Consider the following 23,984-nt stretch of genomic DNA (forward strand, 5'->3'; position numbering starts at 1 on the left):
CTCACTAGCTTTCTGTCCTGTACTAGCCCTTGCATAAAGCTTCACTGTGACTACCCATTGTTCTGGCTCTCTGCTGTCTGTCTGAAATTTTATTTTATTTTATGTATGTATGTATGTTGGTTGGTTGGTTGGTTGTTGGGCTTGAACTCTGGGCCTGGGCGCTGTCCCTGAGTTCTTCACCTCAAGGCTAGTGCTCTACCACTTGAGCCACAGCGCCACTTCCTGTTTTCTGGTGGTTTATTAGAGATAGGAGTCTCATAGACTTTCCTGCCCAGGCTGACTTTGAACCGTGATCCTCAGATCTCAGCCTCCTGAGTAGCTAGGATTACAGGAGTGAGCACCTGGCTGGACTTTTTTTTTCTTTTTGGCTGGTCCTGGAGCTTGAACTCAGGGCCTAGGCACTGTCCCTGAGCCTCTTTGTGCTGAAGGCTAACACTCTACCACTTGAGCTATAGCCACACTTTTTCTGAGTAGTTTATTGGAGATAAGGGTCTCAGACTTTTCTACTCAGGCTGGCTTTGAGCTGTGATCCTTATGTCTCAGCCTCCTGAGTAGCTAGAATTACAAGGTGTGAGCACCAGTGCCTAGCTTACTACTTTGTTTAGTTTCTTTCTTTCTTTTTTATTTTTTGGGTCTGGTCGTGGGGCCTGAACTCTGGGCCTGGGCGCTGTCCCTCAACTCTTCAGCTCAAGGTTATCGCTCTACCACTTGAGCTACAGCGCCACTTCTGGCTTTTTTTCTGCTTATGTAGTGTTGAGGAATCAAACCCAGGGCCTCATGCATGCAAGGCAAGCACTCTGCCACTGAGCCACCTTCCCAGCCCTCTTTTTTTTGGTCGGCCGTGGGGCTTGAACTCTGGGCCTGGGCGCTGTCCCTCAGCTCTTCAGCTCAAGGCGAGCGCTCTACCACTTGAGCTACAGCGCCACTTCCGGTTTTCTGGTGGTTTATTGGAGATAGGAGTCTCACGGTCTCTCCTGCCCGGGCTGGCTTTGAACCAAGATCCTCAGATCTCAGCCTCCTGAGTAGCTAGGATTACAGGCGTGAGCCACCAGTGCCCGGCCTCTTTTTTTTTTTTTTTAATTTAAAACTTTATGTATTTATTTTGCCAGTCCTGGGCTTATTTTTTTTTTTTTTATTTTTTTTATTTTTTTTTTGTCGGTCGTGGGGCTTGAACTCTGGGCCTGGGCGCTGTCCCTCAGCTCTTCAGCTCAAGGCGAGCGCTCTACCACTTGAGCTACAGCGCCACTTCCGGTTTTCTGGTGGTTTTTATTTGAGATAGGAGTCTCACGGTCTCTCCTGCCCGGGCTGGCTTTGAACCGCGATCCTCAGATCTCAGCCTCCTGAGTAGCTAGGATTACAGGCGTGAGCCACCAGCGCCCGGCTAGTCCTGGGCTTAAACTCAGGGCCTGGGCACTGTTTCTGATCCTCTCTGTGCTTAAAGCTAGCGGTCTACCACTTGAACCACAGTGCCACTTCTGGCTTTTTGTATTTATGTAGTACTGAAGAATTGAACCCAAAGCTTCAGGCATGCTAGGCAAGCACTCTACCACAAAGCCACATTCCCAGTCCTTGTTTAGTTTCTCCACCAACATAAAAACAAGTTTCATATCCTACTGTTTACACAACTGTTGAGTTGGGAGCTCTGGTCTTGATCCCCTAGGGTCTGACCTTTCCCAGCCCTCCCGTGCCAGCCCCTGCACAGGGTTCTGGGAGGACTGAGCTGAAACAGTTGCCTTGCTGCATTTCTTCCTCATTACATTTTATCTGACTGATCTTGCTAGACAGCATGCATACCTCAGATCCCCACGAAATTGCTACAGGTAATGAGGAATGTTGTACTCCTCTGCCGCCAGATGAATTTGTATTTTGGCTATACAATAATATTTGCTTTTTTTTTTTTTTTGTCGTGGGGCTTGAACTCTGGGCTTGGGTGCTGTCCCTCAGCTCTTCAGCTCAAGGTTAGTGCTCTACCACTTGAGCTACAGTGCCACTTCCAGTTTTCTGGTGGTTTATTGGAGATAAGCGTTTCACGGACTTTCCTGCCCGGGCTGGCTTTGAACCATGATCCTCAGATCTCAGCCTCCTGAGTAGCTAGGATTACAGGCGTGAGCCACCGGTGCCCGGCTATTTGCATTATTGTATCTGGGTTATACAATGTATTTCATGGTATTAGCTCCTATCTGGAGTCTATGTGTGTATGGTTCTGGGGGTGATACCCAGGAGCTAGGACTAGTTGGGTATGCTGGGCAGGCTCTCTCCCACTGAGCTGCATCCCTAGGCCAAGTACAGAGGGCATGACTGAGTGCAGAGGACACTCTGATATGGTTATGTCTGTTACACCCATCCTCCTAGTTTTCAGCACGTCCAGTCTCATATACTTCAGCCGGGGTTCAGCATGACCACATAGGCAAGACTCCTTTAGAGAGTCAGGCCACAGGGAGGGAGGATTTGGACAGAAAAGATAAAAATAGTAAAGCAAATTTTCAAATAGTTATTTTCTCTTCCTTCCCTCCCTTTAATTTTCCTCCACTTGAACAAGTCCTGTCTGGTTTTCAGTTTCTAGAGTCCCTATGTGGTACTCACAGCACACACGTGAGTATGTAGTTCAGAGTCACTCTGTGCAAGGCTGGTGATGGTAGCTGCCATAATATTGCTCATGTGAATCCAGCTAGAAGTAGAATTGATTGCAAGGGCATATAAAGGACAACTTCAAAAATAAATGAATACTTGATAATGCTTCGGTTGGAGTAGAGACTTTATTCTGGTCCTGGGTTGTCCTGTTAGATTTAGTAATAAAAGCAATCTCAATAGCCCTCCTACATTCTGCTAACATAGTACACCTCTGTGAGTAAAGGCAAGCACCAACTGGATGCCTTGCGGTTCAGCTCTGACCTCGCGTGGAGATAGCCTCAGATCCCACAGGGGAGGGATGATCACCAACACAGAGCCACTTTATGTTTAAATTTAGTTAATTAATTTTTGCCAGTCCTGGGCTTAAACTCAGGGCCTGGGCATTGTCCTTGAGCTTCTTTTGCTCAAGGCTAGCATTCTACCACTTGAGCCACAGCACCACTTCTGGCTTTTTTTGTTTATATGGTACTGAGGAATCGAACCCAGGGCTTCATGCATGCTAGGCAAGCACTCTACCACTGAGCCACATTCCCTGCCACAGAGCTACTTTATTCTTTTTATTATTATTATTATTTTTTGGGTCCGGTCGTGGGGCCTGAACTCTGGGCCCGGGTGCTGTCCCTCAGCTCTTCAGCTCAAGGCTAGCACTCTACCACTTGAGCCACAGCACCACTTCCGGCTTTTTTCTGTTTGCTTATGTGGTGCTGAGGAATCGAACCCAGGGACTCATGCATGCAAGGCAAGTGCTCTACCACTGAGCCACCTTTCCAGCCCCACAGAGCTAGTTTAATAGCAAACTTCTGTATAGTTTTTTTTTTTTTTTTTGTTGGTCGTGGGGCTTGAACTCTGGGCCTGGACGTTGTCCCTCAGCTCTTCAACTCAAGGCGAGCGCTCTACCACTTGAGCTACAGCGCCACTTCCATAATAGCAAACTTCTGGTGAGGCCTTTGCTTTTGCTTGGTCAGCTACAAATTCCCATACTTCCTTAGATTCCATTAATTTGCTAAAGCAGCTCACAAAACTGAGGACACTCCCTTGCATTTTACTAATTTTCATGGACATGACAAAGGATACTTATGAACACCACCAGCTGGTGAGACAGGAAGGTTGAGGCTGTGGGAGGGAGCAGAACTCCCATGCTCTCCTTGGTGTACTTCCTTTCCACTCTCCTAAACCTTCAGAAGCTCCCAGCATTGTTGGTTTGGGGTTTTATGTAAGCTTCACTATGTGAACGTGACTGATCACATCATTGGCCATTGGTGGTCAGCTTAATTCTCAACCCCTCTGGGTTGGGTGAGGCTGCAGGTCCTCCCTCTAGTCCTGCGTGGGCTTTCCTGTGGCCAAACCCAATCCCAGAGCCATACCGGGGAACCCCAGCAGCAGTCATCTCATTAGCTTACAAAAGATTATTGGGCCGGGTGCTGGTGGCTCACGCCTGTCATCCTAGCTCCTCAGGAGGCTGAGATCTGAGAATCACGGTTCAGAGCCAGCCCAGGCAGGAAAGTCCGTGAGACTCTCATCTTCAATTAACCGCTAGAAAACCAGAAGTGGCGCTGTGGCTCAAGTGGTAGAGTGCTTGCCTTGAGCTGAAGAGCTGAGTGACAGTGTCCAGGCCCAGAGTTCAAGTCCCATAATGGAAAAAAAAAGAAAAGAAAAAGAAAAAAGATTATTGGAAGAATTAAAAGATTTTAAGAGTTGTAGTTGTGTGCCAGAAAACCAGATGAAAACTATATATTTCACTCTGACATATTGTATGAGAGGTTAAAATTGGAATCTACTCAAGTAACACAAACAACCTTTGACACTCTAGTTCCTAGACCAAGAGTGCACGGATAATCCTTGTGTGCAGGGGACAATGTGGCTACCCTGTGACCTTTGAGACATACGTGAAGGTCATTTTTAGGCTCACGACCATCATTTCAGCCCCTGACCACATCTGTGAGGTTTGGAGAAGGGCAGAGGTAGTTCTTTGGTGACATGCCAATCCAAGGAAATGGAGCAGAATTTTGTGTGGAGCTACTGTTTGCCTATCCCTGCGCCCTGCACCTGTACTTGTATGAGGTAGAGGTGGCCAGCTTCCCACTGGAGTACCCCCAGGCTGTGATCACTCACTTAGCACAGAGCATTGGGCCCTGATAGAAAATGCCCTGGGAATGTTGGGCCTTTGACTTCAGTCCCTGTCCAACAGAGCAGCATAAAATGGAAAATAAACCTTACAAAAAATTAGCAGCTAGGGATAATTCCACCAGGATACTTTCATTTTTTCTAGATAAGAGTTTTGCCCTGTATTTCCAAAAGTGATTACCACCCTTGTCTTCCATGAGAAGAGGTCCACAGGGAGCCCTGCTGGGGTGCCTACCCATAGACGGGCAAAGGGTGACACATTCTGAGGTGATAAAGGCTCAGGGTGGCCGGGTGACCCTCTGCGTTTAAGGCACGCATGACCTTTGTGGCATAGTCCCTCTAAGAGAAAGTAAAAGACTCTTTTGGATTGTATGACCTTGTGGCTCAACCCTACGCCCTTCCCCGGCGGCTTCTCTCCTCAGCTGGCCCATCCTTACCGCGCAATGATCCTGAGGGCCATGGAGACGGTCCTGAGCAGCCACATCCACAAGCTGGACAAAGACACAGCTAGCACTGTCATCCTCCTGGCTTCGAGTGAGATGACCAAGACGAAGGTACGGGCCTCCAGCTGGGCAGGCTTACTCTTGCTGTCAGAAGGGTAGTTCCTCTCCTTGCCCTCTCCCTCAGACTATCAGGAACAGAGCTTGTGTCTGCCTGGCAGAGGCTAGCAGTTTTCAGAGGCAGTAGCTGAAGCAGAGAATGAAGTGTGTAAAATCAGAGCTGAGAGCTCAGGCCAGAGGCCATGTGTAGGGTTTGGGGTATCCGAGTCCTCCCTTGGACGGGAGGCTGTGTGGCCAGCCTCCCTGACGTACATCCATGGGATGCTGGGACTGGGGGGCGGGTGGGGGGAGGTAGCCTTGGCTGGCAGCTGCCAAGGGACTGTCTTGCTGGTGCCTCCTGGGAGGGTTCCGGGAAAGTTCTACCCATGATTTTTTTGGGTACAGGAACTAGGCTGTGACTGGCAACAGGCTGCAAGCAATGTCCTGGTGGCTGTGGGGAAACAGTTTGTCAACCAGGTGATGGAGGAGGTTCTCAGGAGGTTCCAGCCTGGGGTTCTGCCTCACTGCTCAGTGCTACAGACACTTGCCAACCTCTCAGTGTCCAATGGTAGGTACCAACTTTATCCTGGCCTCCTGGTGCCCCTAGTAGGTCTGAGAGCCCCTGGGGACCAGTTGGTGGTCTTAGCATTCTGCCTCCTGCTCAGGCTGGCCCAGGTGTGCGAGGTGTGCGGGTGGAGCTCTAAGAGCCCTCCTTGTCCTGTTCTGAGGAGGGCAGAGATTGGCAGGGCCCAAGGTCCATTTGAAACCCTTCTCTTGTAGTTTTTGGCATGGTCCCCTTCCTGCCGTCTATCCTGAGCACCATGCTGCCCATGCTGGGCATGGCAAAGCAGGACGCGATGAGGGTGGTGTTCTGTTGCGGTAAGACAGTGGGACCTTTTCTGTCCCGGGGACCTCATGTGGGGGTTGTGCATGAGAAGCGCCGGTTGTGGTGGACACGGGCTATACAATGGGTACAGGAAAGCAGGTAGACAGTTGGACAGAGGATCCTTCCCTGAACGAGCCACTAACAGACTCCTAGAGTGACCTGGGCCACAACTCTCCATATCTCTCCCCATTTCCAGTTGGCAAGGTGACCATTTTCTTGGTGTCTTGGAAATGTGTTATAGAAAATCTGCCTTTACTGTCCTCTATCCTCTAAATTGCTGTGCCCTTGAGGCTGGTATCTGTAGCCTTCTGTGTGCTGACAGAGCACACGGGCATGTCACAGTATGGGCCCTATATCAGCAGGCAAAGAGGCCCCTGGAGGTGGGAGAGCTATACTTCTTGCTGAAAGAGGGAGCAGAAGGTTCCCAGGACTTGAGACCCTGGGCCTGCAGCAGCCTCCTAACATACCCTTTGGCTCTCCATGTCCCTGCCTTCCTTGGCAGCAGAGCTGTGGCTGTGGTACCTGGTGGAGAGATACCCCTAGGGCTCAGCTTCTTATTCACACCAAGCCCTCCAGAGCAGAGTTCCTTAGAAGGTTCCCTTTCTTGCGCTAAGCCTGAGCATCCAAGCCTATAATTCTACTTGGTAGGCAGCTAGATTGGGTGAGTGGAGGCTAGCCCAGGCAAAAATGTTTTCAAGGCTTCATTCTGACCCATGGCTAGACACGGTGGTGTGAACTTGTCATCCTAGCAACATGCAACATGGGGGAAGTGAAACTCCTATCTTGAATGAACAGCCCACAAAATGGGCTGGTCGAGTGGCTCAAGTGGTAGAGCACCTGCCTTAGAAGTGTGAGGCCCTGAATTCCAGCCCTAGTATCCTCCCCCCACATACACACGCAAAAAGGTTCCCATCTCAGCCGGGCGCTGGTGGCTCACGCCTGTAATCCTAGCTACTCAGGAGGCTGAGATCTGAGGATTGCGGTTCAAAGCCAGCCCGGGCAAGAGAGACCGTGAGACTCCTATCTCCAATAAACCACCAGAAAACCGGAAGTGGCGCTGTAGCTCAAGTGGTAGAGCGCTCGCCTTGAGCTGAAGAGCTGAGGGACAGTGCCCAGGCCCAGAGTTCAAGCCCCACGGCTGACAAAAAAAAAAAAAAGGTTCCCATCTCATTCTCCTGTGATGGGTGAGGCTTGGTGTCTGGGAGGGTGCCAGGAGTGCCTGAGCTTTCTGTAAGCAGGTGAGGAGGAGGCCTGGGGCCCGCCCCAGCTCCAGCAGCATCGGTATGGAGTCCTGCGTCCCCGACCCCAGCAGAGGCTCCAAGTCCTGCTGACCCTACCTCATGGTCCTGGGGTTGTCTACCTCTCCCCTTACGGCCTTATATTCATCTGTTCATGGCTGGGAGCAGGGCGAAAGAGGTGGAACCCTGCCTGCCTTGGACCTGGGGTAACCATACATGCAGACTGTGAGGACACGGATTGGGGGTTAAAGGGGCTCACCCAGGTGGGGGCCACCGAGGGTCTCTGAGGAGGAAGAGGAAGAGGAGAAAGAGCAGGAGGAGGATGAGGATGAGGAAGAGGAGGAGGAAGGGAGGAAAAGAGGAGGAGGAAGAAGAAGAGGAGGAGGAAGGGAAGAGGAGGAGGAAGGGAAGAGGAGGAGGAAGAGAAAGTGAGGAGGAGGCGGAAGGACACAGCGTAGGGCACTGGCTACTCTTCTTTGGTGTCCCTGCTAGGCAGTACTTGCTATAGGTCCTTCTGTCTGCAGCATGGAGGCAGACTGGCCTGCGAGTCGCTGTCCAGTCCTGCCTCGTGGTCACTCTTGTAGAAATGTGTTTTTTTTTTTTTAAACTCTTCCATAAAGTGAGGAAAATAGGGAAAAATGTCAACCATCTGCATCAGTAAATAATAACTATTAATATTACATTTTTTTTTTTTTTGGTCTGGTCATGGGGCCTGAACTCTGGGCCTGGGCGCTGTCCCTCAGCTCTTCAGCTCATGGCTAGTGCTCTACCACTTGAGCCACGGCGCCACTTCCGGCTTTTTTCTTTTTGCTTATGTGGTGCTGAGGAATCGAACCCAGGGCCTCAGGCATGCAAGGCAAGCACTCTACCACTGAGCCACCTTCCCAGCCCAATATTACATATTTTCATTAATTAAAAAAAATAATAAAACCTATTGGAGGTGCAAGGCAGGAGCACATGGTGGCTTCAGAACTCAGCCTCCTCCCAGTGCACACTTGAATGTGGTCACTTGTGAACTGCAAACCTTCCCACACATACTTCTATTTATTTTTATATTTTTTTTAATTTTTAAAATTAAAAAAAAATTTTTTTTGGTCCTGGGGCTTGAACTCTGGGCCTGGGCGCTGTCCCTCAGCTCTTCAGTTCAAGGCTAGCACACTTGAGCCACAAGACCACTTCCAGTTTTTTTTTTTTTTTTTGGGTCCAGTCATGGGGCCTGAACTCTGGGTCTGGGTGCTGTCCCTCAGCTCTTCAGCTCAAGACTAGCGCTCTACCACTTGAGCTGCAGCGCCACTTCCAGCTTTTTTCTTTTTTTGCTTATGTGGTGCTGAGGAATCGAACCCAGGGCCTCATGCATGCAAGGCAAGCACTCTACCACTGAGCTGCCTTCCCAGCCCTCACTTCCAGTTTTCTGAGTGGTTTATTGGAGATAAGAGTCTCACGGACTTTCCTGCCCGAGCTGGCTTTGAACCATGATCCTCAGATCTCAGCCTCCTGAGTAGCTCGGATTACAGGTGTGATATTTTTACCTGGTGATATTTTGATTTTATGAGCTAAGGTCTGGTTATTTAGCTGAGGCAGAACTGGAACTTACAGTCCTTCTGCCTCAGCCTCCCAGGGCAGGGATTTCAGATGTGCATCAGCTCCGCAGGGACTCTTTAGCTGCCTTCTTGTCAGTTATGCTGTCCACACAAGTGGAGCTCCTGCAGTGCTGTTGGCTGAAGCAGTCTGCAGCCAGCATCATCCATGGTGACCAAGCATGAGACCTGGGTGGGTCAGTGAGAACAGAGGTAACTGGTTCTGGACATAAAGGGGGCTGGAGCAGAGGAGGCTGGTGATGCTGTGAAGAATAAGAGCTGGTCACACTGAGGCCAGATCGGATTGGCACAGCCAGTCTGATAATGCCACTCCATAGGCCAGACAGCCTCTGTCATCTGAGGGAAGTCTGATAGGGAAGGTGGCAGTAAAATAAACAGTGGCCAGGTATACATACAGTGCAGGGAACAGAAAATGGCCAAGGGGGAACCCTGGTTAGTATCCCCAGGAGATCAAAGGAGAGAAAGCAAGAGCATGTCACTAGGAAGAAACAATATCCAGAGGATAAAGCTGTACTTTATGGAGTTAAAAACTGTAAGAGAAGTGGAAAACGGGAAGACCGGGAAGAGAAAGTTGAAGAAGCCTCTGAAAAAGTCAAGATGCGGAGTTGTAGGAACTGGAGAGGAAGAGCAGAGAGAGTTAACAGGTGAGAAGACAGTGCTTTTAGTCCCAGGCACCCAGCAACTGCACACCTGTTCTGCATGCTGGTGAGGAGCCAGGACAGCCTGGGGTTTTGGCAGTTCCCTCTACTCAGTGGTCAGTACTGCACAGTGCCATAGGAGCCTATATGCTAGATCATAACCACCTTATACTGTCCACCTGAGGTAGAACAAAAGCTTTTCACAGAAGTGGAAACTCAGGTGCATCTCCGTTGAGTCTTTCCCAGAGCAACTAGAGAGTGAGCTGTATTTCCCTGTCAGACTTAGAAGCAAGATGCCTGGGCATATCCAAGCCTGCATGGTGTGGGGGACTGGGGCACATAAGTGACAGCTACTGGCAGGGCCACACAGAGGCCAGCATGAGAGAATGGATCCAGCGAAAGCACAGTTTAAAGAGTGAGTGCATGTGAGCAGCCACCTCTGAACTGTGCTCAGGGTCGGCCAGGCCAGCGTATGGTGCCGCAAGGTTGATGACTGAGGCACCTAGCCTTGGAGCAACTATGTTACTGGGAGGGATGAAGTCCCACCCAGAAAGATGTGCATTGCTCTCTGAATCTGAGTGTGCAAATCTTTGATTAAAACTTGAAACTTGCAGCTAGGCACCGGTGGCTCATGCCTGTAATCCTACAGGAGGCTGAGATCTGAGGACCATGGTTTAAAGCAAGCCTGGACAGGAATATCTATGAGACTGTTGTCTCTATTTAACCACCAGAAAACTAGAAGTGGCTCAGAGTGGCAGAGGGCTAACTGTGAGCAAAACCGTTCAGGCCTGGAGTTCAAGCCCCACCACCGACCAGAAATAAAACAACAAAACCTTAAAACCTGCAGAGTAGCAGTAGCTTACATCTGCAACCTTTCAACTTAGGAGGCTGAGATCCAGAGGTTTTTGGTTCAAAGCCAGCTGGGGCAGAAAAGTCCATGATTATGTCTTTAAAATGAGTTTAAAAAATGAGTTAAAAAAAAAAGCAATGGAGATGTGGCTTAAGTAGTAGAGCTAGCAGCTGAGAAAGCTTGCTGAGTGAGTGTGAGGTCCTGAGTTCAAACCCCAGTATCGCAAAAAAAATCCAAACAAAATACCCCAGACAACTCAAAACCTAACTGGGGGTGCGTGTGCGTGTGCGTGTGTGTGTGTGTGTGTGTGTGTGTGTGTGTGTGTGTGTGTGTGTGTGTGTGTGTGTGTGTGTGTGTGTGTGTGTGTGTGTGTGTGTGTGTGTGTGTGTGTGTGTGGTTTTGTTGTGGCTAAGGGAGACCTCTGGTTAATATCCCCAGGAGATCAAAGGAAAGAAAGCAAGAGTACTTTGATTGCCTATTATTTGGAAAAGGCTTCCTGCTGCTAAGGAGCTGGTTGTGCCTGCCAGGCTACTAGGGTCCTTTGGATTGGAAAGGGAATTGTGGGGCCCATGGAGGATACAGGAAGCACCAAGTTCTCCCTCCTAAGAATTGACACCATGGTTTATTCCTGTGATAGAAGGTTCAGGCTTATCCCTCCTGCTAGACTCTGTGTGTGTGTGTGTGTGTGTGTGTGTGTGTGTGTGTGTGTGTGTGTGTGTGTGTGTGTGTGTGTGTGTGTGTTGCTAGACTGTGTGTGTGTGTGTGTGTGTGTGTGTGTGTGTGTGGTGCTAGACTGTGTGTGTGTGTAGTGCTAGACTGTGAGTGTGTGTGTGTGTGTGTGTGTGTGTGTGTGATCCCTGGCAGAAGCCTCACAAGGGAGCTGATTTAGTGTTCTGCTGAAGTCAGCTGAAGCAGTGGACCTGGGCCCTGGCTGAGGGAAAGCTGTCAGTCATCATTACACACATGTCAGCCCAGTACAGAGCAGCTCTGCGAAAAACAAAACAACCAAAACGCTTGGAATGATCCAATCTAGCATAAGACAGTAGGAAGGAGCCGGGTGCCGGTGGCTCACGCCTGTCATCCTAGCTACTCAGGAGGCTGAGATCTGAGGATTGGGTTCAAAGCCAGCCCCAGCAGGAAAGTTCGTGAGACTCTTATCTCCAATAAACCACCAGAAAACCGGAAGTGGAGCTGTGGCTCAAGTGGTAGAGTGCTCGTCTTGAGCTGAAGAGCTGAAGAACAGCGTCTAGGCCCAGAGTTCTGGCCCCATGACTGGCCAAAAAAAAAAAAAAAAAAAGACAGGAACAAACTAAGACATGAGCATGTTCTATCACAAAAGGGCCAAATGCAGGTTTCAGAACTAAACCTCCTAAGTGTTCTGTTAGAGTAGTAAGTGGATAGTATAGATACTAAGCAGGACCAGGCAGGGTCTTTGAGACCTGGAGGACAGAGACTCCAGTGGGTCTCCGGTGCTTTTGGAGTGTCCCTACAGGAAAGATGGACCCTAGTGGGTGCATATGTTTGCACTGGTGCATTCAACAACGTGCACTCTGAAGTAGCCATGGGATGCTGTTGGATGCCATACCCCTGACCACTGACCCCTGAGCCAAGGACCTGTCCCTGGAGCCCTGAAACCCCAGGGCAGGAGGAAGCCATGAGACTGAAGAAGAGTTCACCATAAGAGCCACCATCTGTGGGGCTGGGAAAGAGGCTCTCAGAGTCTTGAGCCAGTGAGATGGGGTGCATCGCAGCCCGCAGCCCACAGCCAGTGTGAGGCCTGGAGTGTGGCCTTGGAAGGAGGACCACACCGTGAACTTTCCTCTGTGCATAAAAGTGTTGCCTGGCTCTAAAAAGCATCACTGCAGGGCTGGAGATGCATCTCAGCATTTCCCTTTGCCATAGGCCCTGCCAACCCAGAGCAAAAGAAGACAGTTGCCTTGTTCTTTCTGATCCGAGGATGGTATCACCTGCTAGTGTTCGTGGGATAGCTTTGGATCCATGAGTCAGGGCCACTTTGGCAGGACACAGTAGCCCTTGATGTTCTAACTAGCTCCAGAATGTGAAAAACAGATGTTCCTGCCTCAGTGGTCCCCTGGGGTTCTGTGATCTCTTCCTTGATCCAGGGCCCACCCCCGCAGATCATTAGCAGATCTTCACATGAGCCAGGTCCTTGCTTGATCTGTCACATAGGCTCTGCAGAGCCTGGTGTAGGAGGCCACCGCCCAGGACTCCACTGTGCTGGTGGTGGTCTCAGGCTCCACACCCCAGCCACGTTGCCCTGCTCTGACAGTCCTGGTGGTGGTGTCGGGCCTGCTGCCTGGCTCTGTGCTCCCTGCAGCTCCTCCACACCTCAGCCTGGGGTGAACACAAAACCTTTTGGACAGTGTGTGGCTGGAGCCTGTCTGGGGGAGGGTGGGCTGATGCTACTTTGTTTTATCTGCACAGCAGAGGAGGGGGTAGAAGGTAATGCAGGAACGTTGACCTTCAACTTCCTGGGACCGCTGTAAGAAACCACAAAGGCTGGTAGCAGACGCTTCACTGTCTTAGTTCAGGAGGCCAGAAGTCCAGAAGAGGATGCTGATTCCTTTTGAGGGGCTCAGAAGAAGAAAATGTATTTCCTGTCTCTAACTGACTCTCTCACACACACTCTTTTTTGGTGGTGGTGGTATTGGGGCTTGCACCTCATGCTTGCAAGGCAGTTGCTTTACCACCTGAGCCACACCCACTCTCCCACTATGCTTTTGGATTTTTTTTTTTCAGAGAGGTTCTCACTTTTTGCCCAAGCCAGCCTTGCATCATAATCTTCCTACTTACCTATACCTCCTGCCTAGCTGGGATTATAGGCATGAACCACTACACCTGGCCTCTCCAGACCTCTAGTGATGGTTGTGGGTCCCTCTGCTTTAGTGCATCCTCTGATCTCTGCCCCTGTTGCACATGGCTGTCCTCACCCCTTTTTTCTCCCTCCTTCCCTCCCTTCCTCCTCCCTTCCTCCTCCCTTCCTCTCTCTCTCCCTTCCTCTCTCTCTCCCTTCCTCTCTCTCTCTCTTTCTTTCTTTCTTTCTTTCTTTCTTTCTTTCTTTCTTTCTTTCTTTCTTTCTTTCTTTCTTTCTTTCTTTCTTTCTTTCTTTCTTTCTTTCTTTCTTTTTTGGCTAGTCCTGGGGCTTGAACTCAGGGCCTGGGCACTGTCCTGAGCTGCTTCAGCTCAAGGCTAGTGCTCTACCACTTGAGGCACATGCACTTCTATGTATGTGGTACTGAGGGCTACATGCATGCTAGGCAAGCACTCTACCACTGCACCGCCATCCCAGCCTTTTCTCCTTTTCATTCAGGCAATGTCCTATAGTGTTCAGGACCCTCCTCCTCTGTACAACCTGTCCTAAGTTCTATCTGCAGCTACCCTGTTTCCACACAAGGACACATGCTGAGTTTCCTGGAAGAACGTAAATTTGGGGAATCTTGATCATCCTAGTGTGGTCCTAGGGTCTCCACTTGCCCAGTTGTTCAGGGATGCCCCTGGGCAGTAGGGAGCCGGCATGGCCCAGGTTCCATCCACTCACTGGGCCATCTCAGCTCTCCAGCACTTCAGCGAGAGCACCCTGGAGTACTTGGCCAACCTGGACCAAGCCCCGGATCCTACCGTCAGGAAGGACGTCTTTGCCACTGACATCTTCAGCGCCTATGACATCCTTTTCCACCACTGGCTGCAGAGCCGAGATGCTAAGGTACTGTGCTGGCCCTACAGAGACCTGGAGCCTGGGCTTAACCTAGCTACCCCTCTCCTTCCCTAGGCCTGGCCCAGGCAGCAAGGGCTCTTGAGGTCCCCGCTCTGCTAGGTAGTCCCCAGTTGGGGAAAGCAGGCCAAGCCATCTGCCTCTGCCTGCTGCTGGTGCCCTATCCATATCTGCCAGCCTGCTCTAGAGCTTGTCCTGTTCCCAAGAGCATGTAGTCCCGAGGCTCAGTCATTGTGGTTCTTCCCTGGCTGCCCCTCTGCTTGGAAACTTGTGGGGCCTGGGGCAGCATCGCCTCCTACCTGCCCCCAGCACTGTGCAGCCCTTTGTCAGGCCACCCTGTAGCCAGCCTCTAGCTACTGGATCTAAGCACTTCATATCTTAGCACCATTAGGACCCACTGGTGCCTTTGTGTTTCCTCTAAATGGAAAAGCTCTGGTTGTCTCCTCAGCTTCGGCTTGCAGTAGTGGCAGCTCTTGGGCCCATGAGCCACCTACTGCCCAGTGAGAAACTGGAGGAGCAGCTTCCCAAGCTCCTCCCAGGAGTCCTCAGCCTCTATAAGAAGCATGCAGAGACTTTTCAAGTGTCCAAGGTATGCCCAGGGACCTGAGGACCCCCAAGTCGGGCCCATGGGGTGGCCCTGAGGTAGGACTGGGAGGGGGGGTGAGGGTTGCCCCTCTGCATTTCTCTACCTCTGTATCCTTTGGATTCTGGAGGTCAAGGTAGAGCCTTATTTGAGCTCCCAGGTAGGAGTCTGGGCCTCCGGGGCCTCTCCTTGTGGCCGGCATGCTGTCGTTGGTCCCACAGTCACCCTGAGAGGTAGGAGCTGGACTGAAGCCCTCTCCTCCCTGTCGAGCAGAGCCTGGGCCAGATCCTGGAGGCAGCAGTGAATGTGGGCAGCCGTACCTTGGAGGTTCAGCTCGATGCCCTTCTGGCGGCTCTGCATGTTCAGGTAGCTGCATGTTGAAGGCAGGCGGGGTGGATGGATAGATCAAGTGCTGCAGAGCTGGTCCCCTCAGGAGGTTCCCTCATGAAGGGCGCGGGAAGGGTGATTGGGAGGTTCAGCCATACAGGATCATGGAGTGAGCTTCCCTGAGGCGAGTGTGTAGCCCAGCAGGGTCCACAGAGGTCACATGGAGCCCCGCGTGGAAGTGGAAGGATTGGATGGCCTGCTAGGCCCAGTGTGGCGCTAGAGGCTGACTCAAGAGGCCTCGGAGAGAGTGGCGCATGCTCAGCAGCATACTGCTGTGTGGCAGTAGTCCAGAGAGGTCAGGCCTTTCTGGGTCCCTGAGGGTCTGAGCCAAAGGGCTGAGGGAGAGACCTGGGGGCTGCAGTTAGGTGTATCCAGCTGAGGAGCTGGGTTCCAGGGCTGAGGGCAGGGCCCAGGGTTTGGAAGGTTCACTGTGGGAAGCGTTCTGAGAGGAGGACTGCTAGATGTAGTGTGTGGAGGCACCTGTGAGCCAGCAGTACAGCTGAGGGCCCGTGGGACTTTGTGGGTGAGAGAAGAGGAGCAGGATGGTGGGCAGCACCGTGGTGGGCCCTCAAGGCTGCTTTGTGGGACGTGGTGTGCACTCACACCCCTGCCCGTTCCCTGCCCAGCTCCTTCATAAGTGCCACCCTGCCTTGCCACTTTTGTGGTGGTGGGGCTTGAACTCTGGGCCTGGGCGCTGTCCCTCAGCTCTTCAGCTTAGGCGATCACTCTACCCCTTGAGCCACAGCACCACTTCCAATTTTCTGGTGGTTTATTGGAGACAAGAGTCTCATGGAGCCGGGCGCTAGTGGCTCACGCCTGTAATCCTAGCTACTCAGGAGGCTGAGATCTGAGGATCGCGGTTCAAAGCCAGCCCGGGTAGGAGAGACCGTGAGACTCCTATCTCCAATAAACCACCAGAAAAACCGGAAGTGGTGCTGTAGCTCAAGTGGTAGAGCGCTGGCCTTGAGCTGAAGAGCTGAGGGACAGCGCCCAGGCCCAGAGTTCAAGCCCCACAGCCGACAAAAAAAAAAAAAAAAGAGGCTCATGGATTTTCCCGCCCAGGCTGGCTTTGAATTATGATCTTCAGATCTCAGCCTCCTGAGCAGCTAGGATTATACGTATGAGCCACCAGCACCCCGCTTTCTTCCTTTTCCTTCTTCTTTAAAAAAATATTCTGAACGAATGGAATCAATAAGTGTTCTGACTTCAGCTGGTGGCTCTATGACTAGAAGTGCATTCTATGGTAGTATGAGACTTCCCTTTCTAATGAGATGTCCCTTAGGGTCTGTCTTTCTGCTGATAGAAGAGATGGAGCTTTCCACTGAGGCTTGAGGGCCTGCCATGTGTCCCTGAGGTGCCGTCCCTTCCTTTCCCTAGCTGCCCGTGGCCAGAAGCCCAGAAGCCCTTCTGCTGATGAGCATATGTATTCTGTAGCTAGGGCCTGGGCATTCCTACTCCCAGGTGAGGAGGAGCTAGAAAGTGACCTTCCCAGAGCTCTGGGCTCAGCTCCTCAGCCCAGCACCAAGAGCGGACACATCTTTCTAGCACAAACAATCCCTGAAAATGTAGTGATTGCTTTCTATAGTGAGTGCTCTCTATAACCTCTGCCTTGCTTCCTGGAACAGATTTGTGTGCCTGTGGAGTCCACTAGTCCCCTGGTGATGAGCAGCCAAAAGGAAGTTCTACGCTGCTTCACGGTACTGGGTGAGTAGCTGTGGTGGGGGAGGATCTGTGCACAATGTGGGCCTTGGAGGACATGCTGGGATCATTTACCCTCTGTGTAGTAGGAGGTAATAGCTGTACATGTTCGGAGGTGGGTGAAAGGGCTCTTTCATTAGGCACTGGTGCCCATTCCCTGAGCTCAAGTCCTAGGACCAGTACAGAGAGAGAAAAAAATGACTTGACCAAAAAAAAAAAGAAAAACAAAAGGCTCTTTCTACCTCTGTCTGAGGGTTCAGGAACCACAGCCAGGGTCTGTCCTCAGCGGAAACCCTACGCGCCTGTCACCACGGGCATGCACTTGCTGGCCTTGATCCTGTCCTTCCCCCGCTCAGCCTCTGTCCTTCTTCCATGGCCTGCTCCTTTGCACCTCTCACTCTGGCTTCTGGTCAGCACATGACTGCCTCATCCTGGCCATCAGTGTGGCGTCCCTGACAGCTAGAGATAGTGTTGTCAGCCAGTGCCACCATTGGAGCCAGAGGTCTCAGCAGAGCACTGGTCCGCCAGCCCCGTCCCTGGCCGCTGCACCTGCTCAGGGCCTGCAGGTCAGGCAGACACACAGGACCTTCTAGCTGTCTTAGGCCAGTGGCATCATCATCCACCCAGGCCCAGGAGGGCGGGGAGGCCAAGAGACTGTTCACCTGGCCCTAGGTGTGGTCAGGGGGAAAACATGTCTAACTGATTTGCAAAGGTGAAGGAACCTGACAAGGTTGTTGCTGGAAAGTGGCCATTAGCAGCAGTCAGAGGTCCAGACTAGTGGCCTGTAGTATAGTGTGGCCTAATTTGGTCCTGTGGAGGCGGAGAGAGAGAGAGAGAGAGAGAGAGAGAGAGAGAGAGAGAGAGAGAGAGAGAGAGAGGGAGGGAGAGAGAGTGTGTGTGTGCGCGCGTGCGTGTGCATGCACTGAAGTAATTATCCAACTATAGACCAGATTGGAGCCAGTATGGACACTGAGAGACTCCTTGTGGGCTCCCATGAGTTTGGGAAGCTAAAATGGCTCCCACATCCTTCTAGGTCCTGAGTCTGAGTCTAGGTGCACTATATATTACTGACCCACCTGTGCCAGGTCTGCCTGAGTTCCAACCCCTCATCTTTAGATGAGCACCCCAAGAAGGCCTCAAGGTGTAGCTGATTGGCCAGGGAGTTACAACTTCCCACAATCCCCACAGTGAGTCTTTGCTCCTCCTTGGTGCTGGGAAACTCTAGGTATAGTATTATCAAGACAGACAAACTTGAGTACAGGCATAGAGCAAGGAGCAGAGACCATTAGGAGCAGTGCCTGACATGCGTGTTGCTCTGTAGCCTGCTGCTCACCTGACCGCCTGCTGGCCTTTTTGCTGCCCAGGCTGGACACCAATAATGAGAGGCTCCGTGTGGGCACCCTACAGATCCTGAGGCACGTCATCAACTCAGCTGGTGAGTATACCTATGGGCATGCACCTACACAAGCTGTGTCCTAGGTGAGGTTGGGCCAGGAAAGTTGGATGGGTACTAGTCATCTTTTACTTGAAAAGGCACTGAGCTTTAAATTCTCCTTTTTTATTTTTGTGGTTCTGGGAATTGAACCCTTGGCCGTGTGCATGCTGGGCAAGTGTTCTGCTGTTGAGCTACACCCCAACCCTAAATTTTCTGCTATAAGGCTACTTGATGAGCCTCCTGCCTGGAAAAGGTGATCACCTGTTTCCATGTGTCTTTGTGTTTCATATCCTCTTACAGGAAAGGTGTTAGAATAGGAGGTTGAGCAAGGTGGAGCTCCTTGCTGAGGCTCATCTGGCAGTAGCACTCTACCCAATAGCACTAGAAATTGAATTCTCATGATGTGGTGGTTGTTGTTGTTCTTTTTTTTTTTTTTTTTTTGTATATCTACTAGAGTTTGAACTCAGGATCTTGAGTCTCTCTCTGCACTTTGGCTCAAGGCTGGTGCTCTGTCACTTGAGCCACAGCTCCACTTCTGGTGTTTTAGTGGTTAATTGGAGATAATTGTTACAGACTTTCTTGTCTGGACTAGCTTCAAATCATGTTCCTTACTCAGATCTCAGCCTCCTCAGTAGCTAGGATGATAGGCATGAATCACTGCTACCTGGCTCAGTTCTGAGTTTGTATTGGTTAATTTTGAGTCTTGAAGATTTTTCTGTTTGGGCTAGCTTTGAATTATCCTCAGATCTCAGCCTTCTGAGTAGCTAAGATTACCAGCATGAGCCAATGGTGCCCAGCTTGTTTTTAAATTATTTATTTTGGAATATAGCTCATGTATAGAAAAAAATTCAGCCAGGTACTGGTGGCTCATGGCTATAATCCTAGCTACCCAAGAGGCTGAGATCTGAGGATCTCGGTTTGAGGCCAGCCCAGGTAGGAAAGTCCCAAAAGACTCTTATCTCCAGTTAACTACTAGAAAACTAGATGTAGCACTGTGGCTAAGAGTGGCAGAGCACTACCCTTGAGCGAAAAAGTGCCCAGGCCTTGAGTTAAGGTCCCATGACTAACACCTCCCCCACCCCCCCAAAAAAATCAAGCCTTCTCATGAAACTCCTCTTAAACTCAGAAGTTCCAAGCCACCTAATAGCAAATTGGTAGAAATTCTAGCAACAGTTCCATCTTTATTTTCTTCATGCCTTGAGGAAAAGAAGGAATAAAATGAAAAAAAAAAAAAAGGTTAAGTGCAAGCCAGGTGCTGGTGGCTCAGGTCTGTAATCCTAGCTACTCAGGAGGCTGAGATGTGAGGATCGAAGAGCTGAGGGACAGCGCAGAGTTCAAGCCCCATGACCGACCAAAAAAAAAAAAAAAAGTTAAGTGCATAGCTGCTATGATTCTTTGAGAGGAAGGAGAAAGTTCCTCCTTTCTAATTCCTTTAATACAGACTCCTTAATCCAGTACCTTTAAAAACAGACACGTCAGCCAGGCGCCAGTGGCTCACGCCTCTAATCCTAGCTACTCAGGAGGCTGAGATCTAAGGATCAGGGTTCAAAGCTAGCCTGGGCAGGAAAGTCTGAGAGATTCTTTTATCTCTAACTAACCACCAGAAAACCGGAAGTGGGGCTGTGGCTTAAGTGGTAGAGTGCTTGCCTTGAGCTGAAAAGCTCAGGGACATTGCTCAGGCCCAGAGTTCAAACCCCACAACCGACAAAAAAAAAAAGACAGATTATATTATTACATAATAAATATTAATAAATATACAATTGGTAGGTGTTGGTAGCTCATTCCTGTAATCCTTGCTACTCAGAAGCCTAAGATCCTGAGGATTGGTGTTCAGAACTAGTCTGGGCAGAAAAGTCTGTGAGACTCTTAGCTCCAATTTAGCAGCAAAAAGTAGGAAGTGGAGGTTTGGCTGAAGTGCTAGATTGCCAGATTAGTGAAGAAAAAAAAAAATCAAGAGTGCAAAACTTGAGTTCAAGTCCCAGTACCAGCAAAAGATAAAATAATAAGATAAACATGTAGTGATCTCTGAGGAAGGCATCCACCGTTAGCACTGCAGCTTCCGAGTTCTGTATCACGGGGGCTTCCCAAGCTTCCCACTTGGCTAGGGAGCCCAGTTATGTAGGTAGGCACCTTTAAAACAAATGTGGTGGAACCAGCGTTTCAATGCTTTTCTTTTCTTTCTTTTCTTTTTTTTTTGGGGGGGGGGTGGTAAGGGGGAGTTTGGTCATGGGCTTGAACTCTGGGCCTGGGCGTTGTCCTTCAGCTCTTCAGCTCAAGGCTACACTCTACTGCTTGAGCCACAGCACAACTTCCGGCTTTTTCTGCTTATGTGGTACTGAGGAATCAAACCCAGGGCCTCATGCATAAAAGGCAAGCACTCTATCACTGAGCCACCTTCCCAGCCCCGGATTTCAATTCTTAAATGATCTCTTTACACATAATTTTGACATACATATATGACAAAACAGATTAAAATTTACGTACTAGATTAGCCAAAGTTTTTTCAATGTTGGTCCTGGGGAAGAGAATAGAATAGTCCCTCTTGTCAGGTGCCAGTGGCTTACGACTGTAATACTAGCCACTCAGGAGGTTGAGATCTAAGGATTGAGGTTTGAAGCCAGTCTGGATAGCATGGTCTGAGATATGCTTATCTCCAGTTAACTACAAAAAACCAGAAGTAAAACTGTGACTGAAATGGTGTAGCAGTAGCCTTGAGCAAAAGAGGCGGGCTGGGAAGGGGGCTCAGTGGTAGAGCGCTTGCCTTGCATGCCTGAGGCCCTGGGTTCGATTCCTCAGCACCACAGAAGCAAAAAGGAAAAAGCCAGAAGTGGTGCTGTGGCTCAAGTGGTAGAGTGCTAGCCTTGAGCTGAAGAGCTGAGGGACAGCGCCCAGGCCCAGAGTTCAGGCCCCACGACCGGACCCCCCCCCAAAAAAAAAAAAAGATTAAAAAAAAAAGACAAAAGAGGCTCAGGGACAGTGTGAAGGCCCTGAGTTCAAGCTGTAGGACTAGCAAAAAAAAAAAAAAAAAAAAAATAGGGGCTGGGAAGGTGGCTCAGAGGTAGAGCGCTTGCCTTGCATGCATGAGGCCCTGGGTTTGATTCCTCAGCACCACATAAGCAAACAAAAAAAAGCCGGAAGTGGCGCTGTGGCTCAAGTGGTAGAGTGTTAGCCTTGAGCTGAAGAGCTGAGGGACACGGGCTGGGAAGGTGGCTCAGTGGTAGAGCCCTTGCCTTGCATGCCTGAGGCCCTGGGTTCGATTCCTCAGCACCACATAAGCAAAAAGAAAAAAGCCAGAAGTGGCTCTGTGGCTCAAGTGGTAGAGCACTAGCCTTGAGCTAAAGAGCTGAGGGACAGTGCCCAGGCCCAGAGTTCAGGCCCCACGACCGGACCCAAAAAAGAATAAAAAATAAAAAAAAAAAAATTGCTGAGGGACAGTGCCCAGGCCCAGAGTTGAGTCCCCACGACTGGACCCCCCCCTAAAAAAGTAATACTCCCTTGTAAAAGGGGGTATAACAGGAGTGGAGCTTAACTTCTGAGTCTTTCCCTTTGTAGTATGATTTTCTCATCTCTTGGCCTATCCTGTCTCAGTGCATCCAGTTGTTTTTATCCCTTTCTCATGAGGACTAAGCTACAAAGGGCAGGGCTGCAGGTGCCTTGCTGTATGTCTGAGCTGAGTGCTCTGTAGAGGACTTGGCAGGTACTTGGCCTTCATCCGTTGGAAGAAGTAATAAATAATAAAAGGTTGCCAACCAAACATACCACATGTTAAACATCATGTGTGGCAAGATGACCATGGCTTCTTTTCTTTGGACTTTTTATGGTTATTTTGAACCTTCAGAGACACGGGGCTGGGGCAGAAGTCCTCTGGCCTTTTGCCAGAGGTACACCTTCAGCCTGTGCTTTCATGAAGGGACCTCCCGAGCCTGGTCCTGTGTCCCTCACGTCCTCCTTTGTGCTCTTCTGGGAGGCGCCTGCTCAAAGCTCATGCCTGTTTTTATTTTTTATTTTTTGGAGGGGGGCCATCATGGGGCTTTACCTCGGGGCCCGGGCACTGTCCCTGAGCTCTTTTGCTCAAGGCTAGCTCTTTACCACTTTGAGCCTGTTGTTAACCACAACCAGGGGTTGTGGTTGCACAATGGGAGAAGAACCGAGAAAGGAGAGAGGATAGGAAAGCGGGCAGCATTGTGTCCTGCGTTCACCAGCTTCTGAAGCCTGAGCTCCCGCTAGGAAGCTCATTTATTTTTATTTTATTTTTTTTTTGTCGGCCGTGGGGCTTGAACTCTGGGCCTGGGCGCTGTCCCTCAGCTCTTCAGCTCAAGGCGAGCGCTCTACCACTTGAGCTACAGCGCCACTTCCGGTTTTCTGGTGGTTTATTGGAGATAGGAGTCTCACGGTCTCTCCTGCCCGGGCTGGCTTTGAACCGCGATCCTCAGATCTCAGCCTCCTGAGTAGCTAGGATTAGAGGCGTGAGCCACCAGCGCCCGGCTTGGAAGCTCATTTATTTAGCTCAGTACTGGGTGACTACAGGTACGTGAAGAAACCAGAGTATCGTTCTGTGGTTACGACCATTGGCATGAGGTCTGTTTTGTATGCATAGTGATAACTGACTTCCTGGTACTTAGGGAGCAGAGGGGAGCAATATACTTTCTTTCTTTTTTTTTTTTGGGTCCGGTCATGGGGCTTGAACTCTGGGCCTGGGCGCTGTCCCTCAGCTTTTCAGCTCAAGACTAGCGCTCTACCACTTGAGCCACAGAGCCACTTCCGGCTTTTTTTGTTTGCTTATGTGGTGCTGAGGAATCGAACCCAGGGCCTCATGCATGCAAGGCAAGCGCTCTACCACTGAGCCACCTTCCAGCCCCTACTTCCAGCTTTTTCTTTTTTTTTTTTTTTTTTGGGGTCCGGTCATGGGGCCTGAACTCTGGGCCTGGGCGCTGCCCCTCAGCTCTTCAGCTCAAGGCTAGCGCTCTACCACTTGAGCCACAGCACCACTTCCGGCTTTTTTTCTTTTTGCTTATGTGGTGCTGGGGATTCGAACCCAGGGCCTCAGGCATGCAAGGCAAGCGCTCTACCACTGAGCCACCTTCCCAGCCCCACTTCCAGCTTTTTCTATGTATGTGGTACTGAGGAATCAAACCCATGGCTTCATGCATGCTAGGCAAGCACTCTACCACTGAGCCACATTCCCAGCCTGCCTATTTCGTTGTTCTCCTCCTCCTCCTCCTCCTCCTTTTTCTGAGAATGCATTTTATATTTTATTTACATTTTAAGACCAACTTTAATCTCAAAAGTCACATATTTTGCCAGGCTCTGTGGCTCCCACTTGTAATTCCAGCTACCTATGAGGTTGAGATCTGTGGCCTGAGATTCTAAGGCAGCTGGGTATCTCCAATTAACAAGCAAGAAAAACTGGTCTGGGGGCTGGGAATGTGGCTCAGTGGTAGAGTGCTCCCCTAGGATGCGTGAAGCCCTGGGTTTGATTCCTCAGTACCCACATACACAGAAAAAGCTGGAAGTGGTGCTGGGGCTCAAATGGTAGAGTGCTAGCCTTGAGCAAAAGAAGTTCAGGGACAATGCCCAGGCCCTGAGTTCAAGCCCCATCACTGGAAAAAAAAATGGACTGGAAGTATGGTTTTAGTGGTAGAGT

At 50.4% G+C, this 23,984-nt stretch overlaps 1 protein-coding gene across 7 annotated transcripts in view; it reads left to right on the forward strand.

Annotated features, from left to right (window-relative positions):
- The window catches only part of LOC138806085 (maestro heat-like repeat-containing protein family member 1), a 72,435-nt gene that overhangs the window by 13,309 nt on the left and 35,142 nt on the right, over positions 1-23,984 (forward strand). For all 7 annotated transcript variants that reach the window (XM_069991619.1, XM_069991618.1, XM_069991622.1 and 4 more), the window contains 8 exons: positions 5,178-5,309; positions 5,700-5,862; positions 6,075-6,173; positions 14,077-14,228; positions 14,686-14,826; positions 15,094-15,186; positions 16,833-16,911; positions 18,227-18,340. In XM_069991619.1, coding sequence (XP_069847720.1) covers positions 5,178-5,309; positions 5,700-5,862; positions 6,075-6,173; positions 14,077-14,228; positions 14,686-14,826; positions 15,094-15,186; positions 16,833-16,911; positions 18,227-18,340 — 973 coding nt within the window. The remainder of the gene's footprint in view (positions 1-5,177; positions 5,310-5,699; positions 5,863-6,074; positions 6,174-14,076; positions 14,229-14,685; positions 14,827-15,093; positions 15,187-16,832; positions 16,912-18,226; positions 18,341-23,984) is intronic.

Source organism: Dipodomys merriami, unplaced genomic scaffold (assembly GCF_024711535.1).
Source record: "Dipodomys merriami isolate MVZ:Mamm:240054 unplaced genomic scaffold, mDipMer1.0.p SCAF_4, whole genome shotgun sequence".
NCBI lineage: Eukaryota > Metazoa > Chordata > Mammalia > Rodentia > Heteromyidae > Dipodomys > Dipodomys merriami.